At 32.4% G+C, this 21,883-nt stretch overlaps 1 protein-coding gene across 1 annotated transcript in view; it reads right to left on the bottom strand.

Moving 5' to 3' along the window:
• Positions 1-380: 380 nt before the first annotated feature.
• The window catches only part of HUWE1 (HECT, UBA and WWE domain containing E3 ubiquitin protein ligase 1), a 195,617-nt gene continuing 174,114 nt past the window's right edge, over positions 381-21,883 (bottom strand). The window contains 14 exon segments of the mRNA XM_076448258.1: positions 381-1,640; positions 2,011-2,201; positions 2,695-2,994; positions 5,250-5,355; positions 5,607-5,812; positions 5,814-5,878; positions 7,284-7,559; positions 9,547-9,755; positions 17,533-17,761; positions 18,153-18,419; positions 18,804-18,994; positions 19,263-19,549; positions 19,997-20,088; positions 21,100-21,740. Coding sequence (XP_076304373.1) covers positions 1,538-1,640; positions 2,011-2,201; positions 2,695-2,994; positions 5,250-5,355; positions 5,607-5,812; positions 5,814-5,878; positions 7,284-7,559; positions 9,547-9,755; positions 17,533-17,761; positions 18,153-18,419; positions 18,804-18,994; positions 19,263-19,549; positions 19,997-20,088; positions 21,100-21,740 — 3,163 coding nt within the window. The 3' untranslated portion in view covers positions 381-1,537.

Genomic DNA, 21,883 nt, shown 5'->3' with positions numbered 1-21,883 from the left:
AGAAAAAATTGCTTTAAGTTGATAAATACAATTTAAATGCTTTTTTACAATAGTTGCATTGTAGAAATTTGACTGGGGTAACTAGCAAAGACATAAGTAATTGTTATAATGCTTTTGTGAAATTTGTATATATTAAAGAAATATGCATAATTGTAATACAAATATAGGTTGGAAACTACTATATTATAGAATGAGTGTAATTAGTGAATTTCTAATACATAGTAATTAAAAAAATGGTTCTTTGACAGCAAAGACTTACGAACTGTGTGTGAAACAATTTTAATACTTTAGTGAACCAATTATTAAATGGATATACTTCAAGCTGTCCTTTCAATCAGCAACAGTAACAATGATATTAATGAATTTTTCTAGACTTTAGCAAAGAGTTATCTAATGTAATTTTATTTTTCATACCACAAAAACTGGAAATAACCAGTAATACATAAAAAAAAAAATTGTAGTATTACTGTTATTTATTTTTCAAAGTATTTTTCCAATATTTATTTTTGTGGATAAATACGTCACTGCAAGAGGTCTGGTCTTACTCTGACTTTGGTCTGCCTTGAGATGGTGAAGGTCTTCACTTGGAGACAGGTGGCAAACGCATGCAAGTTGGTCTCATGTTTCTTCCCAAGATTCACGATAAAAAAAGAATTTTTTTATAAAAACTTCATTATTTTGGGTAATTAATATATCAGAATTTTTTTAAACAAAAACAAAATTTCTTAGCGACACTATCAAATATTTTAGTTGTCACATACAACATTAGCAAGTTTGTTTGAAAATGTCTGACATTTTTAAAAACTTTTTTTCTGCTGTAGTTTTTTAGTGTAATACAATTTGCTGAATGTATTTCAGGATCTTGTTTATAATAACAATAAAAATGAATAGAAATGAAAACTGTTCAACAAATATCTTGAAACAAAAATTTGATCTAAGGGTCAAATATTTTATTTCTCAATGGTGTTTTATTTTACTGTTGTTTTTTTTTACATTTAGAAGAGGAATGAATATAACTGTTCTTTTAAAGCCTTTAATAATAGCTACTCTGAATATCTTTTCTTTCTGATACAGCAGCAGTAAAGCCACAAAATCAGATCTCTCTCACTTTACATACGTTTATGTTACTGTTCAAGCCCAAATAACAACAACCACAAAATCTTGCAAAAACTAGAAAAGAAAATTAATCTAACTGGAGCTAAGATACATAACCTGACAATTGTTTGCCAGCATATTTAATACAGGAGGGTTGAGAAAGCATCAAGTTGGAATCTTGCAACAATTATTGAAGAACAAAGAATTACTTGAACCCAACTTTTTATAAGTGGATTTTTTTTTTTTTTTTTTACAGAGTTCATTTCACATAAAGAACTGATTTGGTTCTCACATGCCAGTATTTATAAATGTCACTACATTTTCTCTGTGATTTTAAATTGTCCACATCACATTCTTATACAAGTTGAACGGACTTGGAGACGTTCAGCACATACTTGTTAACACACCCTCTCACATTCAACCTTCCCAACAGCTTAGGTGGTCAAGCAAAACCAAAGCCTTCTGAGCATTCCTGTACAGCCTTCAACAGCATTGATCGCAGTTTATCAAATGTTTCATAGGCAGGAAGGTCAAGCTGATTGAAACTGTGAAAAAATACATCTTCATGTAATCATATCAGGACCTTGAAATGAAGCAAAACTAAAAAACTAAACAGAAAACAAACACCAAATACTTTGCAATTATTATTATTATTTACAGAGACATCAAACCTATTAGAAAAAAATCAACTTAGAACGATCAACATTGGAAGAAGTATTATAGAATGTTGGCATTATTGGTAAAACAGTTAATTTTTTTTTTTTTAATTTCATAAAACTTGGCTTTGACACTTCAACTATATTATTTTTTTATTTATTTAAATATTGGTTATGATATTTATAATTTTGTATTTTACAATTCCTTTAATGTTTTATGATGGGTAATTGTAAATACCTAATATAGTTTCAAACTTACCAAGTGTGAGCAGAGGGTAGTCTATCTGTTGAACGGTCATCTCGATGAATTTGAAACTTCTGGGTGCCATTCATGCCTTCTAGAGCTGAGAACCCTTGCAAAGGTACTTTGGAAGTGCCAGTGACAAACTGAAGGAACTTAGCTCGATCAGCTTGGTCAAAAGATCGCAGAGCTCGCCAAAACCACTGAATCTGTTTGAAAAACAAGGAGTATTAACCTTACACTAATCACATGTTACTACCTGATGAGAACTGACTTCCAGTTTTCTTTCTATAAATATACAACATTGTTTGAGTAAGCAGAAAGCAAAAGTTTTAATCAAATGTACATCTACAAACAGTTAATATTGTAAATGCTCTGAAATAACATTTGCAACATCAAACTTTATTCATATTTTTTAAAACACTAAATTTCAGGGAGAGAAAAATTAAGAAAAAGAAGTTAAAATATTTTAAGTCTTTCAAATTTTAATTTTTATTTAGAACTTTGATGTAAAAATATCATTACAAAGAGAGTGAGAGGCAATAGTGAACTTAGACTGGAACAAATAGTTTTACTTCAATCTCTTATGCCCTACTGTTTTATTCTTGGTATATTTAATACTTTATACCAATTAAAACTGCTTTACACTGTAATGTCTAGTAACAATATTTAGTTTTGTATCATGCTAACTTAGAAAATTACCTGTAATGAGTTGTGTTGATACTTGTGGTACTCTGTGTTACTTTTGAGATCATCAATATCAATGTTAGGGAGCCCAGAAATTAACAGCTCTAGTTCTTGCTCATTGAAGATAGAAATTAATCTTTTGGGAATGATTTCATAGAAACCTTCTAAGAAAGCATTCAGTTGTCTGCGGATTGCTCCAGTCATCTTTTCTTGACACACTAGTCGTACGTACTCATGTTTGTTTTCTTCTGTTACAGGAATGTTGCGCCCATTGGGTTTTAAATCTCGAATTTCTGTCACACCAAACTCCTGAACCTAAAAAAAATTAATCCAGTAAGTTGTTGGGAACAGTTTTAAGTCTGTAATCAAATACTTACATTCTCAAAGAAATATATGATGCTTACTTGTTTCTGTAGTGGTACAAAGAAGTTGAAAAGTAGGGAGCTTGGCTAAACATGCAAATTTTACAATGAGAGATTGAAAATATAAGAAGCTACTAAAGGAAGCTCAAACTAGGAGGGGGGATGCTATATTTTAAACTCTTTATATATTTTATATATTTTTATTTTTCTGATATATGGCTTATGTACTGAAACTGTGGCCCTGTTCAACTATTTTTTGAAACAGTCACTTATATTCACTTATTTCAATATTTGACAAGTGAATAACCAATAAACAGCTTAGAACATCCACAGGGTGGTTTTTCTCAGCCATTTTAATCTTTGAAAATGCTAAAGTGTTCTTTTGATACAATATTTCAATGAGGTAAGTGTTTTTAGGCTGCTTGAAATTTCATATTTTTTAAAATTAAAATAAATCTTAATTACTAAAGTTAATAAGTTATAGTGGAATTCCATGGTTTCAGGGTAGTTAAATTTTGGTTGTTCAAGTGTGTGTATAAGACCTAAAAAAATTTGATATCCTCCACCAGATAATATTTAAATTAAATATTTAGGTCATACCTTGGTAACCTGTAGATAAGCTGATCTCAGCTCAGATATTCACTTATAACAAGAAAGATCTATGGTTCTTTAAATGTTCAAATTTTATGTATATAAAAGGTACAGTGAGAAGAGATAATTGTTTGCTTTACTTCTTGGTTTATTGTTCTATAATATTTTAAGAAAAATAAGTTTAATAATTTAATTTCTAAATAGGAATAATATATAAACATATGTATATAAAATGTATACTAATTGAAATGTGACTATATTGCAAAATATTAGTCCACTAAGACAAAGCCACAACATTACTGAATATGCAACACTAATGCATATGTATCTCATCAATGCAAGTTTTGTAATATTAGCTAGGCATGACTGAAAAGTCAATATATTAAAAACAATAAAAATGTTATGAGATTTAAGCTACTTAGACTAAACAAATGTTTTTGTGTGATAATATATAATCATTCTAGCACACATACACACAAAAAAAAATTCCCTAATTTTTTATGATGGATATGAGAGATTGATCAAGTGACAGACCTCACATAATTAGAGTATAGAAGATAACAAAATATGAAGTTTTATTGAAAACAATTTTTCCAATGTATTTAGGAGATTTTAGAGCTTATGCAAATAATACTTGAGATTTTTGGAACAAAGAATAGTTTTTAATCATAAAATCACTCTGCACTCAGACTAGTAATGAAACAGACTATTTTCACAAATACATTTTTAGTAAAAATATGTCACTAAAGCATCCGATTTTTTGCACACAAAATACCTGTAATTTTTAATATAAGTTTACAAACTTTTATTAAGGTTAGAGTAAGTGTGGAAAAATAAATTCCCAAAAGAATGCAGTAACTTCAAAAAATATATTGATATCTCAGCAAGTCAAAAATGTGGGAAATTCTTATTTCATATGCTAGCTTGAAAATTTTCAAAATTTAGTTTCTTATCATTAACCACTAAGACATGTTGTAGGCATAATAATATAAAAACTAAACAATAAGGCAATACATCATATGGCAGAGCTTCCCAAACTCTTTCAGCTTGCAGCACACTTTTAATGTCTCAAACTTTTCATGAGATGTAAATAAGATATGGCAGCCCTTGTAATTGGAACCCAGCTGATTTAGACAAGCAGAAATTACTGTTATATTGCATATCAAAGAGAAAATAAATGAAGTTTGAAAATTAAAATTTATTAAATAGGTAATAAATTTACATTACTGAATAAAAAATTACTTAATCACACACTGTTTGAGAAGCACTGCCCTATGGCACAATAAAACATATTTAGAACTTTTAAAGTTTCTTTTGAATTAAAAAATTAAAACATGAATGAAATTTGAACTATAAATTATTCAATTTCATTGACATACAACGATAAAGTTGTTAAAAATATCATAATGTGCCCTTTGACCTGTCCGTATAAATGGTACTAGGAGAGATTTCTCACAAGAATAGATTTGTGTACCTTAGCCTTATGTGCTTCACATAATGATCCACAAAAAAACAGTTTCATTAGATAGTTAGTCAAGAATTCAATACTTACACACACACACACACACACACAAAACTAGAATTAACTAATGAAAATAACAGAAATGTAAGCTTTACCTCAACACTAAATGTTAGTTCATACCCTAGTTCATTGACAGCATGGTCCAGGAGAAAGACGAGGCCTTGGTAGAAAGAGTAGTCTTCACTTTCCATATCTGTGTACCTGATTCACATATGTAAAGGTTTGTAGTTTTAGATATGTTGTGTGCACCTTTTATCTTGCTGATCACACAATCATTAACAATGGTTCCAAACTCTTTTTAAAGCATTGATCATACAGAAATAAAATTTCATACATTACTACTTTTTGTACTTATTACACTACTCGCAATTTAAAAATACCAGACACTGATTTCCATAAAGCAATTTTTCCTGGAAGAATTAAGACTTAGATAAAATGTATGAAGTACTTACTTCACAAGCTTCCCCAGGATATGTTTGTAGAAAGATCTGGTGAAATAACACTCTAACAGCTTATTGTCATAAACAGCTTTAGCTATCACTCTGCCAACAAACTTAAAGTAACTGAGATGATTGGAGTTACAGTGTGATGAAGGGTTGATCATGTATGTCACCCTGTCACCAGGAGATGTGGTAAACAGTGCATACATGGGATTAAAAAATCTCTCTAGAAATTATAGTATACCATTCTCGGAGTAGACCTCCAGCATCTTGACCTTCCTCACCTACAAAAGAAATACTTATTTGAAGATACATGTATGATGTATGTGAAGTATATTCTTAAGGTGTTTGAGAAACAACTACTTCCATAGAAATTACAGTTTAAACACTGAAAGCTGGTGAGGCACTTGGAACCAACTGATAAATAATATTGTATTTAAGCCTCTGATTTAAAATCCAAACTGGTCATACATTAGTTTTAAAGCTCACATAAGTATAGCATAGTTTAAAATGCTGCTATTATGTACAAAATACTTCAACTGTGATGTTACCAGACTAGTCACTTATTCCAACCTCAAAACCAGACATTTTTTAGTCCACCACATGTTTAATAAAAGTTCATGTTCTGTTCTTTCTTATACCTTCACAAATGAAGATGTAGTAGTAGTAGTGAACTCGTCTTTTGCCATTTGACTAAAAACAACTAACTCTTTACTAGAAGATGAGAATATTACAACTGTGATATCTACATAAATAACAGAATAATATGAACTTTGATTGTCAAAAATACATTGAACAACACTAAAAAAATGAAGTGGTCCCTGAAGCAGTTATTTTTCCTGAATATTGAAGTGTCTGATTTAAGTTTTCAATCCTGTTTTAGTCCAGGTAACCCACTTTATTTTGTTAACTATTTAGAAATTAAGTTTACAAAGCCATATGGGCCTTATAAGAAATAAAACATGGCATCAGTAAGACACCATAACTAGAAATAAACATTAAAATTAAGCTCACTAGCAGACCTTAATACAGAGTAACAAAGAAAGCCAACATTAAACAGTAATTTAAGACTATACACCAAACTGAATTTAGGCTGAATTTGCAGAAATTTCACAATTTGCATTTAGGCATAAAAACAAAATATCTTCCTGTTTGGATTAATAAAGCATAAGCTTACATTTAGGTCACTACTTGGTAACCTTTAGATAATACAAGCTGATCTCAATTCAGATATTCCTTTATAATAAGAACGTAACATTTCAACTTGTGTTGTTAGTACAATGAAGAGTGAATAGAAAAAAAAAGAAAAAAGAATTGCAATTTACAGATTTAACCTGCAAGTCACCAGTATTAAATAAACCTTGACCCAAATACATTACATACACTTTGGCTGGATACAATGTGTTAAGTTTCTACTCTATTATATTGTTTCCTACAAGTTTCAACCATATTGCATGGCACACCAAACTCTTAGGCTATGCTACCATTGAACATCACAAGCCTCAGTAAATACAACAAACCAGTTCCAACACATTTTATCAAATTTTGTTCTGTTATTGTATTTCAAAATTGTAACCCTATTCTTTCTTTAAAACTAAACTGGCAATGAACTCCTTTTCTTAGAATTCTAAGTCAGTTATATTCAAATTTTTCAAACTGTGATGAGTTATTTTTTTTTTAAAAAACCACCTTCAAAAACAATATAAAACCGATTCTTCCACTCTTCTGGTGTTCTACGATGTAACTCTCTGAAAGAATCTTCAAAAACATGTTCACGTCTAACATGTACAGCCAAGTCCTCTCGACGTGCTCCATCATCCATTCTCTCCAGTTCCTGCCGAAAATATCGTCGCTTTACGTCAAAGTCTAAAACTCGTGTGTGATCTACAAGTACTGCAAAAGGTCCATCTGCAAGGGGAGTTGTGGACTGCCGTAGGATTTGATTCAAGACTGTACGATGAGTTTCTACAAATTATAATCAAAATAAACACAGTTAGAAACCACACAACAGTTGTCCATAAATTAACAGGTACAAGTCATAAATAAATAAACAAAAAAAACACATTATACATTAAAAGTTACAAATCAAGATATAAATTAATCACAAATGGGAAAAACAGAAACAAAAGGGTATGAAACCATTAATTTTTTTACTACAGGTTGTGTGAAGTCAGACAAGTTCTTAATCCCAGGTATACTGTCTTGGTGTATTCACAAAATTTTGCAAGCTTTTAATAATCATTAAGTGTTTGTATTTTCTTATAGCAGATAGCTCTATGTAGCTTTGCTATGTCCACAGAAGTGAATCGAACTCCTGATTTAAGTGTTGTAAAAAATCCAAAGACTTACTGCTGTCCCAGCAGGAGATGACATTAAGAGACACTCGTAAACAACAAAATCAGGATTCCTAATGAAGTAATTATAATAAATATTTCTTCAAATACATAAAGGTGTGTTGACTGTTGAGTGCAAAATGATTTTCATATAACGATTAAAAATACTTCATTCAAAAAGTTTCAGATTTCATTAGTGTAATCCCTAAAACCTGTTAAGTATATTAAGGTTTCTTCAGTAAAACTGTTATCTTCTCTACCCAAATTCTATACAAGGTTAGATTTTTAATTCTGCGAGTTACTAGGTCTATCAAAATGACTAACTTACCCCCTTTCTACTTTCTAGAATGACTTCAAATTTCAACAGAAAACTAGATTTATTCATCCTAATTAGCTTTAAACTCATAACAAAATATATTATTTTATACTTAAATTTTATGGTTTTATCGCACTTTGGACTATATGTCATACCATTTAAATTGTAAATCACTTGACAAACATGCAGCTCATGCTACCATATCAAATCACAATGTATGAGCTACTCATGCATACTTCATAAACATTTTATTATTTTTTCTTTTATCTACTTTCACCTAAAATGTTTCTAATTTTGCCATTTTAGTTAACTTTTATAATAATAAAGATGCACACAAAAAGAAACTTCGGTGTGGTATTTACCCGAGTCTTTTTTTTTTTTTTTGTTAACAACACTAAACCCGACTTTTTAAAACTAATGATAGTACTGCATCAAACATTGTTTTATATAATCAAATAATGCACCAAAAATGCAGAATAACTTACACAAAAGCAGAGAATGTCCCACAACTATCAATTTTTATAGCTTTCTAACTATCTGACAAGAGCTATTAAAAACTTCATTTAAGCTTGTTAGTGTATTTCTCATTGATTCTAGTTTGAATTAAGAGTGACAATGGTAATTCTGTTTAGGAAAAACAATGTAATATAATACATCATTTGACAGATGAAAACCTTGACTTTCTGTTGGTTATAAATAATGTAGTATTGAATGTCAGAGAGAATTGACAATTTCTGAAAGACAAGATGAGACAGGTCGGCATGGCAAGAGGGTTGTGGTTGTCTATTTCATGGCTTTGTAACCATAAGATTGAAGGCTATAAAAATTGTTTTGCTTGAGCAATAACATGGTAATAAGTAATTCATGTTAAATTTCATATTTCTTAAATCAGACAAGAAAGCATACCTAAAAAGAAAATGTCACAGAAGAAATTAAAAGTTATATACAATTACACTTTGGATTATTAATTACATTTGTATGCCAAATGTATTCTTACATCATACTAAGAAAGTAGAATTAACTTTTAATGCAAGTCACTAAACCTTATGATATGTTTAGAAAAAATAGTTCTAACAAATGTAGCAAAAGTGTCAGTTATATCAATAAAAACTCTACAGTAAAGGATTTACAAATATATAAGATATTCATAATGAAGGGAAACCCCTTAAGATTTATATTTTTTTAACTACTGTCTAAATTTATTAGAGTTTATATTTATCTGCTTGTAAAAAAAATACAAACTTGTAAAGCTTATGACTAAACTAAGAAGCCTTTTAATTTATTGATTTAAAATAAACTCTACCTGCAAACTTCAAAAACTTCTGTGTGTCTGATGGGAGGTTAGGATAAATGGGAAAGATAACTGGAGTAAAAATGTTAGTAAGCTCTGTGACAGTAGCAGCAGCAGCAGTTTGAGGTTCTGAGCCAGCCGGAAGGGGAGAAAGTGGAGCTATCTCCTGATGTATGTGAGCAAGTTGGTTCTCCCTACTCTCCAGTCTGTACTCTCTTCTACTGTATAGAATATTCAAGATTTTACAAAGATCAATAATTATTTTTAAAAATGTTTATGTTTCTCAAGTCTTTTTTAAAATGGTGTTAGTGTAAAATATCTATAAAGATAAATAGAACAGATACTTCATAATCATGGAACTTCTTCATAAATCATTTGGCAAATTTTTCTCTTAAATGAGATTTATCATATTCAAAACCACAGCATTACTGTTATAAGAACTGTATTTAAAGAATAAAACACTAAAATTACTTATACAAAATTAAAATACTCAAACTGTATTTAACTAATGATCACAAAACAGCAGCTGTAAATCACATGGTAAATACTTAGCTCAAGTTATGGTATGAATGAGGTAACAAGGTATTCATAAGAATACATTATGGTAAATGTTTTTTATTATTAATATTTCTTTCACTATCTAACCCAAAAAGTTTCTAGTTTTTGCATTTTAGTTACTTCTATAACAAGAAATAATAGTAAAAAAAAGATAAAAACCCTATTAACTCCTGAAAGCACTCAGGTTATAGGATTTTTATTGTTTTATATCAAGACTTCTTGAACCAACATGTTTTTCTGACATCACGAAGAAGTAAAAATATACAAGAAATTGAGTACTTGTTTTTGGGCCTCTGACAAAATTTAACCTAGATTTTTTGAAAATATATTACTAATATATAAAATAACTATTCATTGGAAATATGCACTTTAGAACACATAACAATGTTCAATAAGGTAAATTTAACTGGCTTTTTAACAAAACAAGTTCCTTAAAAATGCCTTAATACTTACACTATAGTGAGTAATTTATGTCAAATGCAGGATCTCAGAGTGGTGATAAAAACACAGAAAATGGGCAAGTCAGAATAAACAAATATCAAGTTACACACACACACACAGATATTTAGAATTTATTTAAATATTTCTCTAACTCTGTTGAACCAGGCTTGTGTATTTTACACAAACTTCTAACCACCAGGTAACCATTATGGTATAAATACTATGACTGTATGAGAGCAATTAACATATCTTTATGAAATTTGATAAGTTTTAAGTAAACATCAAGTCTTTTGTAGACAAAAAAAATCAGAATTTAACTGTTTTAACAAAGACTCAGTGTGTAATTATAGAGCATCAGTGTGAGATGACTCAAAAGCCAAGTGATTTTCATGTTAAGACTAAAAATAATTTTCATAATTCCCAAAATCTTTTTTTTTTTCTGAAAAACATTTAAATGTAACTGTGGCAGAAAAATTAAAAGATACCCAGTTAGTAAGTTCAACTCACCTTGTAATCATGAAAAAGACAACTATTCTTTCTGGAATGACTGCAATAATTGTAATAGGAAACCACAATTGTTTATCCAAAACATTTTAAAGCTTGTAAAGTATAGATCTATTAATGCTTAATTTTATTGATTTGTTTTTGAACAGTAATTCCCACCACACAAGTTAAAACTTCAACACAGCTCGCATTATGCTACCAAATTATGTAACATACAAGCTACTCAAGGGTGAGCCTCATGAAGAATTTAATTTCACCTTATCTAAACTATAAAGCTTTAATTTTCTCATTTTAGTTACTTATACCATCAATGAACTTTAAGCATACATCTTAAAACTATTGGAACAATCCCACAAAATTTGTTTAAATAATACTCATAACAACAAAGAATAACAAACAAATAACGTGCTATAACTATCAATTTATCCGACTAATTATGCAACGACAGTTGTTAAAAGTTCATCTAAGTTTGTTGATGTGTTTTTATGAGAATAACGTTTGTACAGAGAAAACAAGTCACTTGATAGATTACAACTCCAGCTTTCCATTCGTTATAAACAAGTGTCAAACGTGGCAATTTGTAAAAGAAAGGATGTAACAAGTGGGTAGGGCATGTGGGCCTGGTTTTTTATTTTTTGGCTCAAACAAATGTGATTGAAGGCTATAAAAACTATGCTTTGCTGAGTAGTACCTGTATTATGATCAGTAACTTACATTAAATTCCATACTTCTCAGAGGAATAGTAAATATATACAATGCAAATATCACATTTCTCATTCTATGGAAAGATTGAGGATTGTTTTAATTATTTTTATTTTTTTAAATTAAGAACTTAAAATTTAGTAACACTAGAATTTGATTTATTTACTATGTTTATTCACATACATTTATAATAAAGTAGTTTAAAGTTTGAATGTTACTCTGTAAAAGGGTGTGACATACTTCAATTTCCAAGTTGTGAGAGGTTTAAAAAATTAAACCTTCTACAATATTAGAATTTGATTTATTAAGTAAGATTTTATGCCAAATTTATTTGTATACATTGATAAATTAGTCTTTACCCTCTCCACGCTGGCATCATTTACTGAGCTGATCACAAGGATTTAGGAATTCACATTCAAAATTTTAAACTTTTTTAAAGTTATACCACTATGTACAGCATAAAATTGTAGTTAAATAATTTCTATCTCAATAAAATAAGTTTTTAATTTTATAAAGCAATATTTTAAAAAATCCTGGATTTCCCTTAGTGAAATACATTATTTATGCATTTTTTCTTCTGTATTTTATCCATTACCCCTCCCAATAACTACAAAATTTAACTTAAATTACTCACTGTAACATCATTATTTCCCAGACAAATCACAATTTCTACAGCTTTCAACTTAGTTTTGTTAGACCTATTAAGTACAAAATCAAATCCCTCATCACATCCTCTCTGTCAAGATTTGTTAATAATTCTTGTTGATGATTCTATATTATTTATAACCAATAGAAAGGCAAGGTTTTCATTTATCAAATGACGGTTTATATAACATTTTCTGAATGAAGAATTGTCAATATCATTAGTACAAGCTTCATTCTCATGTGAATAGGGCTCCTGACTCACAATCTGATGGTCACAGATTCAAATTACCTTATCACCAAACATACTCTTTCAGCCGTAGGTGCATTATAATGTTACAGTCAATTCCACCATTTGGTGATAAAAGAGTAGCACAAGAGCTGGCAGTGGGTGATTACTAGCTGCTAAATTATGGTTAGCTAGCGCAGATAGCTCTCATATAGCTTTGCGCAAATTTCAGAATTTGAAATGAAGTTTGATTGATTGATTTAGTGTTTTATGGCACAAAGCAGCTAGGCTATCTGCACCAAACATCCGGTAAAAAGGTAAAAATAAAAGAAAATGAAGGCAAAACAAAACATCATTGACAAACAGAAAAAGCATAAAACCAATGTTGACACCTAGTTTACAATGTTAAGAGAGAAAGCAAAGTAAGAGAAGTTGTAAAGAACTTTCTCTAGCAAAATGGTAATGATCATAACCCACCAGGAAGACTAACAGTAAGTACAAGAACCACCGTCAGTCACCTGAAGTTGGCCTTTCCAGTCCTGGTTCCAGGTTATGTGTCATAGCAGCCATTATCAAAATGTAAAATAATAGAAGTTTTAAAAGTCATAGCAAAATCGTAATAATGAGTAGCTAAATGTCCAGTAAAAAGGTAAAAGTAAAGTAAATGCAGTAAAATACGTTAAAGAAAATGAAGGTAAAAACAAAACAGCAATTAAAACCAGAAAATTGCATATAACCGACGTTGACATCCAGTCAAGAAAGTTGTAAAGAACTTCTGCAGCAGAATGGTAATGATCATAACCTGCCAGGAAGACTAACAGGCAAGTACCAGAACCATCATCACTCGCCTGAAGTTGGTCTTTCCAGTCCTGGTTCCGGGTTATGTGTCATTATCACCAGTACCAAAGGGTAAAGTAATAAAAGTTTAAAAGACATGCAGCAAAAATTGAAATAACAACTCACCAGGATGACTGACAGGTAGTTCAAACAGCAGCATTAGTCACCTGAACTTGGCCCTTCCAGTCCTGGTGTCGAGTTATTTAATGTTCTGGCCATGGTGCAGCATGTCATAGTGTACATCATCGGGTCCAACAGATGTACTGCCAGACCAATGAAGGGCCATTTTCAGTTCCACCAGTGTAAAGGGACAATTATAGTCAAAGAGACAAGTCAGTTCGAAAGGAAAGAGGTCAATGCTCTGCCCAAGTCTTGATGGCCAAGAAGGTGGAGGAACAAGCAGAAGTGCTAAATACCAGGAAAAAGCTTTCACCTAGAGTATCAGTGATGCTCCGGACATCAGCCACCTCCTGACCATCAGAGAGTAAGATTGAGAAAGGGACAGAATTATAGTGCCCACTGACCTTTCGAATCCTGTCCCATATGACCTTGGAACTGGTGGTAGAAGATATGCTAGTTGTTGTGAACTTAATCCAAGATTCCTTCTAACTTTGATGTCATTCCCACCTAGCATGTGCACGGGCCTGTTGTAAAGCTACATGGTTTGAAAGTGTGGGATATCTACGAAAAGTATCCCAGGCCCATTTTTGAGCCTTCCGTGCTAAGTGGTGAGCAGGATTACACCACGGACGAGGATATCGTGGAAAACGCGTCGAGGTTTTAGGAATACACTGAGCAGCTGCTTGTATAATACAGCCAGTTACCGCTGCCACACAGTCGTCTACTGATGGCTGATTCACGATGGCAGGATCAAGTTCTACAAGAGCAGTGAAAGTGGACCAGTCTGGCTGATCCAGCTTCCACCGGGGCACGCGGGTATAGTGGCATCGACCACGGCCAGTCTCTCTCAAAAGTATAGGAAAATGATCACTGCCTAGTGTATAACTGTCAACCCTCCAAGAAAAATGGGAGAATAATGAAGGAGAGCAAACTGAGAGATCAATAGCAGTAAAGGACTGACTAGGTGCATGAAAATAAGTGGAAGAACCAGTATTGAAAAGAGAATGATTGTGATCAGAGAGCATACGCTCTACAGAGCGACCCCTCTCATCAATAACAGCACTTCCCCATGTCCATTAAAGTCCCCCAGGAGGAGAAAGGGAGAGAGCAACTGTTCAACGAGAGTATCAAGGTCTGATTGATCATATGTCTCTCCAGGGTACAGGTAGAGAGAACAAACAGTGATGGTATGACCCAAGGAAACACGGATGGCTACGGCCTCCAAGGGTGTGTTGAGTGACAAAAACAGGGTGGGCACACGCTGATCAACCATTAGCGTCACCCCTCCATGTACTCATCCATCACACAGCCTGTCATTTCTGTACAAAAAAGATGTATCAGAAGAAATGCCTGTATTTGAAACTGAAGGATGTGGATTTTGAGGTTTGTTGGAATGTATGGGAGGAACAGAGATGGGTGTGGAAGTCGATTCAAACTTTTTAACTATGGAGGTCAAAAGGCTTTTCATTTGTTTTGAAAACGATTCTCTTGGAGGGACAGAGAGATCTGTCTGCACTCCCATTGTAGTTGTGGAACAAAGTGCAGCAGCATATGTCCGAAATGGAGTGGCAGGCAGCAATTTCCGAGCCTCAGGATAACTAATGTTATGAGTCGTTTTCAAATGCTGCACCTCTTTTTCCTCCAACCAGTTTGGGCAAAAACGAAAGTAGGAGGGTGAGAACCATTGCAGTTGACGCAATGTGGGTCCATGTCACATTCATAGGCATCGTGGTCCTTGCCACCACAACAAGCACATGAACCACGACATGATGTCTTTGAGTGGCCGAATCTCTGACATTGAAAACATCGGAGAGGATTTGGAATGTATGGCCATACCCTGCAAATTATATAACCTGCCTTGATAGTGGGAGATGCACGTGATGATGTAAATGTCAAAACGAGAGTATTTGTTGGCTGTGTAACTCCATCTTTGCAAGTGGAGATGCGCCTCATTGCAGAAACTCCTTGAGTGGAGAGACCAGCGAGAATCTCTGACTCAGGGACATTCTTCAAATCCCTCTCAACAATAACTCCTCGTGATGAATTCAAGGTAGCATGAGGGGAAACCTCAATAGGTATATTCCCAATTGCTGTTGAATTCAAGGAGTTCACTGTGGTTGGTTGTGGACGTTTCAACTAATATGTCTCCAGATCGAAGCTTCTTTACTGACTTTGGGAGAGCCAGCAAGACCCTCTAGTCCTTTCTAAATAAAAAAGAGACATTTGCCCTAAAGGTTTTTTTTTTTTCAAGAGAATGTAATATAAGAAAATGAGGTACGTGTGTTACAGATGTTGAAGATTGCTGTCCAGAGTCTTCAAGACGTGGTCGCTTACCTGTTGACTGTTTTTTCACTATTTTATTTAAATTTTTTGAAGGAGGATCCATAGGAAAAAAGAAAAATTTCGGTACCCACTGACCCCACCCACCGCGAAGCCCTATGAGAGGATGCACTACAATGTCATGCAAGGACAATGCAGCAACGCCAGGGTTTCGTGAGCACTATACCCAAACACCAGCATCAGGCACAATGTCCACAACACCCGTTGAGCACTTCCAACACTGGTACTTGGTTCACTCTCGCCCAAGTGGACCAGCCGATTGACCCAAGGGGGGCCACCCAAAGGCTGCCCGTCTACAGGAATTCAAGGCCAAAGTGGTGTATTAGAGTTGGACCTCTCAACCACCAGGATCCTCTCCTCCTCTTCACGGGTCGCCATGTACGGCAAACATGTGGTTGGATGTTTAGATCCAGAGGAGGTGAACTGGGAACAGAACCTTCCGTGGGAGGTCCCCTCACCACGTACAGGAATCCACACCGAGGGGCATTGGAAAGATATCAACAAGTGTGGATGATTTGTAATGGTTCTTCTTGAATAGTTAGAAAGTTAAAAAAAAAAATTTAGAGTTAGGGGAAATTCTCTGCTTTTTTCCAAATTATTCTATATTTGGTGCATTACTTATTTAAATAAAAATTTTGTGTATTTCTGCCATGAGTCTACGAAATGTAGGGTTAAGCATCATCAACTAGAAAGAAAAAGATAACCTAGGTAAGTAATTTATTTATTCTTCATGTTTGTTTTTTATTTATCATCATGAAAGTAACCGAGATGTAAAAATAGGGATCTCTTTAGGTTAGTTAAGGTTGGATTATGTAAATTAAGTAATAACAATGTTTCACAAGGCACACATGACCAGCTAATGGATAATGTAATTCCACAGTTTAATGTGACCTCCATGTTCCTGTAGTGGTTTACAACTTATAATGGCATGAATAATACTAGTTAGATGTGGTTCAAAGGGCAATCAAAAGGTGATAAAACAATAACATTTAAGTATAAATAGATGTATACTGTTATGAGTTTAAAGCTACTTAGGTTAAACATAGGTAGTTTTATGTTACAATTTCAAGTTATTTTAGAGAGAGAGAGAGAAAAAAGGGGTTAATTTAGATTTTGTTTTTACTTCTGTGGTTACAAGGTCAGTCAAATTGTACAGTTATGGTAGAAAAAGTAACAGATAAAATATAGTTTTACTGAAAAGAAACATCCGAAATGTATTTAGGAGGTTTTCAGAGATAACAGAAATTAAATTTGAGATTTTTGAAATGAAGAAAAATATTTTAATCATAACATGGAAATTACTGTATTAAAAGTTAATAGTATCAAAATTATAAAGACTTCAAACAAAAACAAAGAGGTCACATGGCCATTCATATTGGCCAAGCCTCTGTTGAGAGAGTAAAAAGTTGTGAAATGCAACACATAGTGAGAGATAAATTAACTCTTCTGTGAGAAGATTTGCAAAATTCAAAATATCTTTTTAAATTATAAGCTATTGAAGATATTAACTGCATCTGTAAAGGAAATAAAATAAGTACTTTAAAAATGCATAGATGATTTTGAATAGGTGATCAAGTCTTAGTTGTTTTTCCTTTTTATGTTATCAGCATAATGAAAACTTTTACCTTGGTTGAGTATCTTTTTCAGTGGAAGAAGCATGTACTAAGAAAAATGCTTCCACGGCAGGCTGCAAAACCAACACAGCATGGTGATCAGGAGTGTCAGCTAGTTCCTTCAAACATTCACTTAACATTTCCCAAAGGTCATCCAAGTGTAGCTCCTCACTAAGTCGAGGAAGTGTCAATTCTTCTTCCTCATCTTCTTTTCTACCAAGTGAAGCTTTTGGTCCAGAGCCTGATAACAGATACACATTTACATATGAATAAAACAGAGCACATGGTTTTCAAATTCTAACATCTTACTTGTATACAACTTGTTCTTTAAACATTCTATAAACCAAAATTTCATTAACCAGGTTCACCCTAGGACTAAATTTTTTATAAGTGTACTTGGACCGATTTCATTTATTCCACATAAAAGTTCACATACACAGACAAACTAAAGTAAAATATGAAAAACACTTTTAATAGAATAAAAGTTACTATTACAAATAAGATAAGTAACCAGCATAAATAACAAAGATCTAAACAAAATTAAACTGTCAATGAAGGAGTTATCTTGATTGTAATATTTAAAATTGGATTTTCTTTATCAAGAAAACACTTTTTTTCAAGGTAACACTCACTAGAATCTAGTTCCATGGGGGTGACTGATGACTGATGAGCCTCTGTTTCTGTTTCCAGTATATCTGAGATAGCCAAACTGGGTGCTGAAGTAACAGTCATTCTCTCAGTATGAGCCATTTCTCCTGGAGCTGATGTTACTACACTCGTACTACCTTCTGTAGTTCCCAGAGCAGTAGAAGTCACTAAAGGTGGGAACGGCTGTGACTCTGCCAAACCCTGACTAACTGTAGCTGCAGGGTACACAACGATATCTGATGATAATGAAACTGTAGAGAAAGACATTTTTCATGTCTTAAAAATAATTGTGTACTTTGTTTTTCAAATACTGTTCTACTAATGAAATAACTACAAACTATGCAAACCATCAGATGCCACTGAAAGAAATTCATGTAGTAAAAAATGTAAAAAATATGGTAATTCAACCATTAAATAGTGTGCAATTGAAATACAAGATATAAAAAAATAAAACAAATTTTAAATAAATATTCCAAGCTTAAAAAAATTACAGTCAATCTATAAAAAAAAACAAAAACTTTACTATTAAAATGACGACACAGACAAAATATCTAAATGCCTGAGAGAAAATCTTGTTTACTGAAAAATCAATGAATGTTTGTAGAAAATTGTAATTGCTTATTTTTCTAACTTACTCCCCTTCATGTTCCTTCGATGAGTTATTCGAGCAGCTTCTCTTAACTGGATGATAACTTTAAGAATCCTAAGAAAAAAAGCTTGACTTGAAGTTTTGCTTGTTAGAGCAGCCATGGATGGCAGTTGCAGCTCCCTACCCCCACCTTTAACTTTACCTGGAGCTGTAATAACAACTGCTGTGTTCGTAAACCTAAAAATAAGATAAAAACATTTATACAAAACTCCTCAAACCAAGTTGATTCAAATCTAAATGTTTTTTTTACAAAAACAATGTTTTAAGGGGTTCAAATCTGAAAGAATAACCACAAAATTTCCCAAATAATGTTCTTTAGAAAGTACTAACCAAGTCAGTAATATTTATATCATAAGAAAAACAGTAACAAAAATATTTAATTCCCTAATCTACTTCACTAAAAATACAACTTACTTCACAAAAACAAAACAAAAAACTATCATACCTGTCATGAATCATGCCCTTAGAAACTTTTGTATCAACATCTTCTCGATCTCGGTCTTCTGCTTCTCCGGATATTGCCTTTTCAGCTGCAAGTTTTGCATTTAAAGATCGAAGCTCAGTCATCAAGCTAGAAATATGTGAACACACCACATTTCCTAGTTCTCTCGTACCTACTAATAACAAACGCAGCACAGCTTGACGTGTTTTTGGACAACCTCGGGACAGACGTAGTAGTAGAGCAGTGGCATCTTCAAGACCTTCTTCAGAACAGGCTTTAGAAGTTAATACCTGAAATTAAATTTTTTTAATTCTAGATCTTTATTCTTTACACAGAAAAACGTCTTTCTTCCTACCTAAAGTGTGATTAAATAAAGTAAGAAAATACATCTTATCAAAATAAGTGGAATGTAAAATAAATAACAATAATTTCTGTTATCTACATAGCAAATCCTATCCATTCCCTTTACCTTGTTTTTGTTTCTAGTGATTTTATTTTCAGCATAGAAAAATGGTGTTTAATTTTTGGTAACACTTTCACAAAAAATTCTGTCAGTGAATCAAAATAACATTTTTACTAGATCATCAATAAAACATTTTTCAGTGATTATGACTAACTTCAAATAATTTTTATTTTAAAAGTGAAATTCAACAATGATGTGTAATTTCACGAGTTCCCCCCCCTCAAGTTTTAGGTATACTGCCAAAATCCATCACTGTTCAATAAATAAAAGTTACCTCAACTGCCAGTTTCAGGTGCTGTTCTAACACAATTGGTTCTTTTACTTCTTCCTCTTTAGAAACTTGTACAGCAGGTTTGAACTTTTTCTCTATAAAACAAAAGTTTTTAATAGCATTTACCATAATGTTTTTTAAACTCATATCCAATTTGGTATTTCAGAATTTTGCAAAATAAATGAAAATAATTAATCTATATTCAAATGTTTCTCAGCCTGAGTTGCCAAATGACTCCAATGTCTGGACTTTGGAGTCTTGACCCTCTATTATCTCTACAAAGATTTAAAATTGTCATAGTTCATAACAAAGGTAATATGTGCACCTCTCAGAAATTTCAAAGACTTAAAAAAAATGTTGTTCTGTCTATTGAATAGATGTTTAGAAAATGGAGTTAGAAAAAATGTTTGGGATTATAAAACTTTGAACTGCTTTTGAAATCACTAAGTACTATTATTAACAGCTTTAATTAAATGTAGGTAATTGTCAAGGATAAGATCAAGAAATTATAAACCACATTTTAGATTTTGTTGTAAAATACAAACTTCAATCAAAAGCATTTCTTTCCAGAATTCAACACTAACATAATTATTAAAAACTATGCTACAACAAAAAAGCTTTTGCACTAAAAACTTCATTTAATTGAAATAATTCTTTTTGAAAATTAAATTATCTTGGTGAAAAACTATACATTGCACTATATGCACTTTGTCTACAGTGAGGAACTGAACTGTAGATTCTAGCTTTGTAAGTCTGTAAACACTGTTGACCTACCACAATATTTTAAGGTATGACTAATTTTTTCAACAACAATAAATTTCTTAACCAGTCAGACTTACCCTTTTTAAAACCAACACTATACTTTTTAGCATAGTGATCTGTCAATAAGCTGTTTCATGAATAAAAATTTTGACATTTAAAAAAACCCAATAAACACTAATAATAAGGGAAGCATTTTTGCATAAACAGTAGTTCAACCAATAACAATTTAAGTATTTATTTGTACACAAAATGATGTTTCTGAGGGGGAAGTTTGAAATATTTAAAAATTGGACATTCTGATGCAAAATTTTCCAACCAAGATAATGAACATTTAAAAAAACTACCTGTCACACCTTCACTAGAAAAGGATTCTTCAGTTGAATTTGGCCTTTCATCCCTTCCACAAGAGGGAGCTTCAATTGCTCTAGCCAACAGTCCACTACTTTGTTGTCGAGGTGTTGAGGCTGGTGCAGTGAGTTGGTTCTGATAAGTTTGAGTTTCTTGATCAGGAAGTGCTAAAGATATCAGAGCTAACAACCGAAGTAGCTTATCAGTTAACAAAGAGCTACGCTTAACAACAGGATGACAAAGCATACTAATTAACTGTGCAACTGCAGAAGTTTCCAAATTCTGGTACTTGGCTTCTTCTTCTGAAAGAGAAGTTGCTTGGCTATTACTATTACCACTGTGAATCCTCATCACATTTTTCCCTTTACGACTTGTGTTCAAAGAATCCAACTTAACAAGTACTTCCCAAAAGTCAGTTTCCGGTCTTACTGATGCTGGTTCTAATCTTGCTGTGGTACTGGAGAGAAAGGACTTTGACTCACTTCGAGGGCAAGAAACACCTGATTTGCTTTGATTTTTGTTATTAATCTCTTGGTTTTGATTGGTTTCCTTGCTGATTTTCTCCTCTTTGGCTTTTTCTGGCAAAAAATGGACTGGAAAACTTTTTGCTAGAGCTATAAGAGTGTCTAATACATGCCTAAAGAAAAATTAAGAATTTAAAGCAGCTTAGACAATTGTGTACTAATTATTTACAGAAGCATAAAAAACACATCTACTAATAATAAGCATTCCAACTTACATGTGCATATGTGTAGAGAATTCATGCCTTAAACATATTTT

This window comes from Tachypleus tridentatus, chromosome 8 (assembly GCF_004210375.1).
Source record: "Tachypleus tridentatus isolate NWPU-2018 chromosome 8, ASM421037v1, whole genome shotgun sequence".
NCBI lineage: Eukaryota > Metazoa > Arthropoda > Merostomata > Xiphosura > Limulidae > Tachypleus > Tachypleus tridentatus.
The sequence above is the reverse complement of the archived record's forward strand: the minus strand, read 5'-3'. Positions and strand labels throughout refer to the sequence as shown.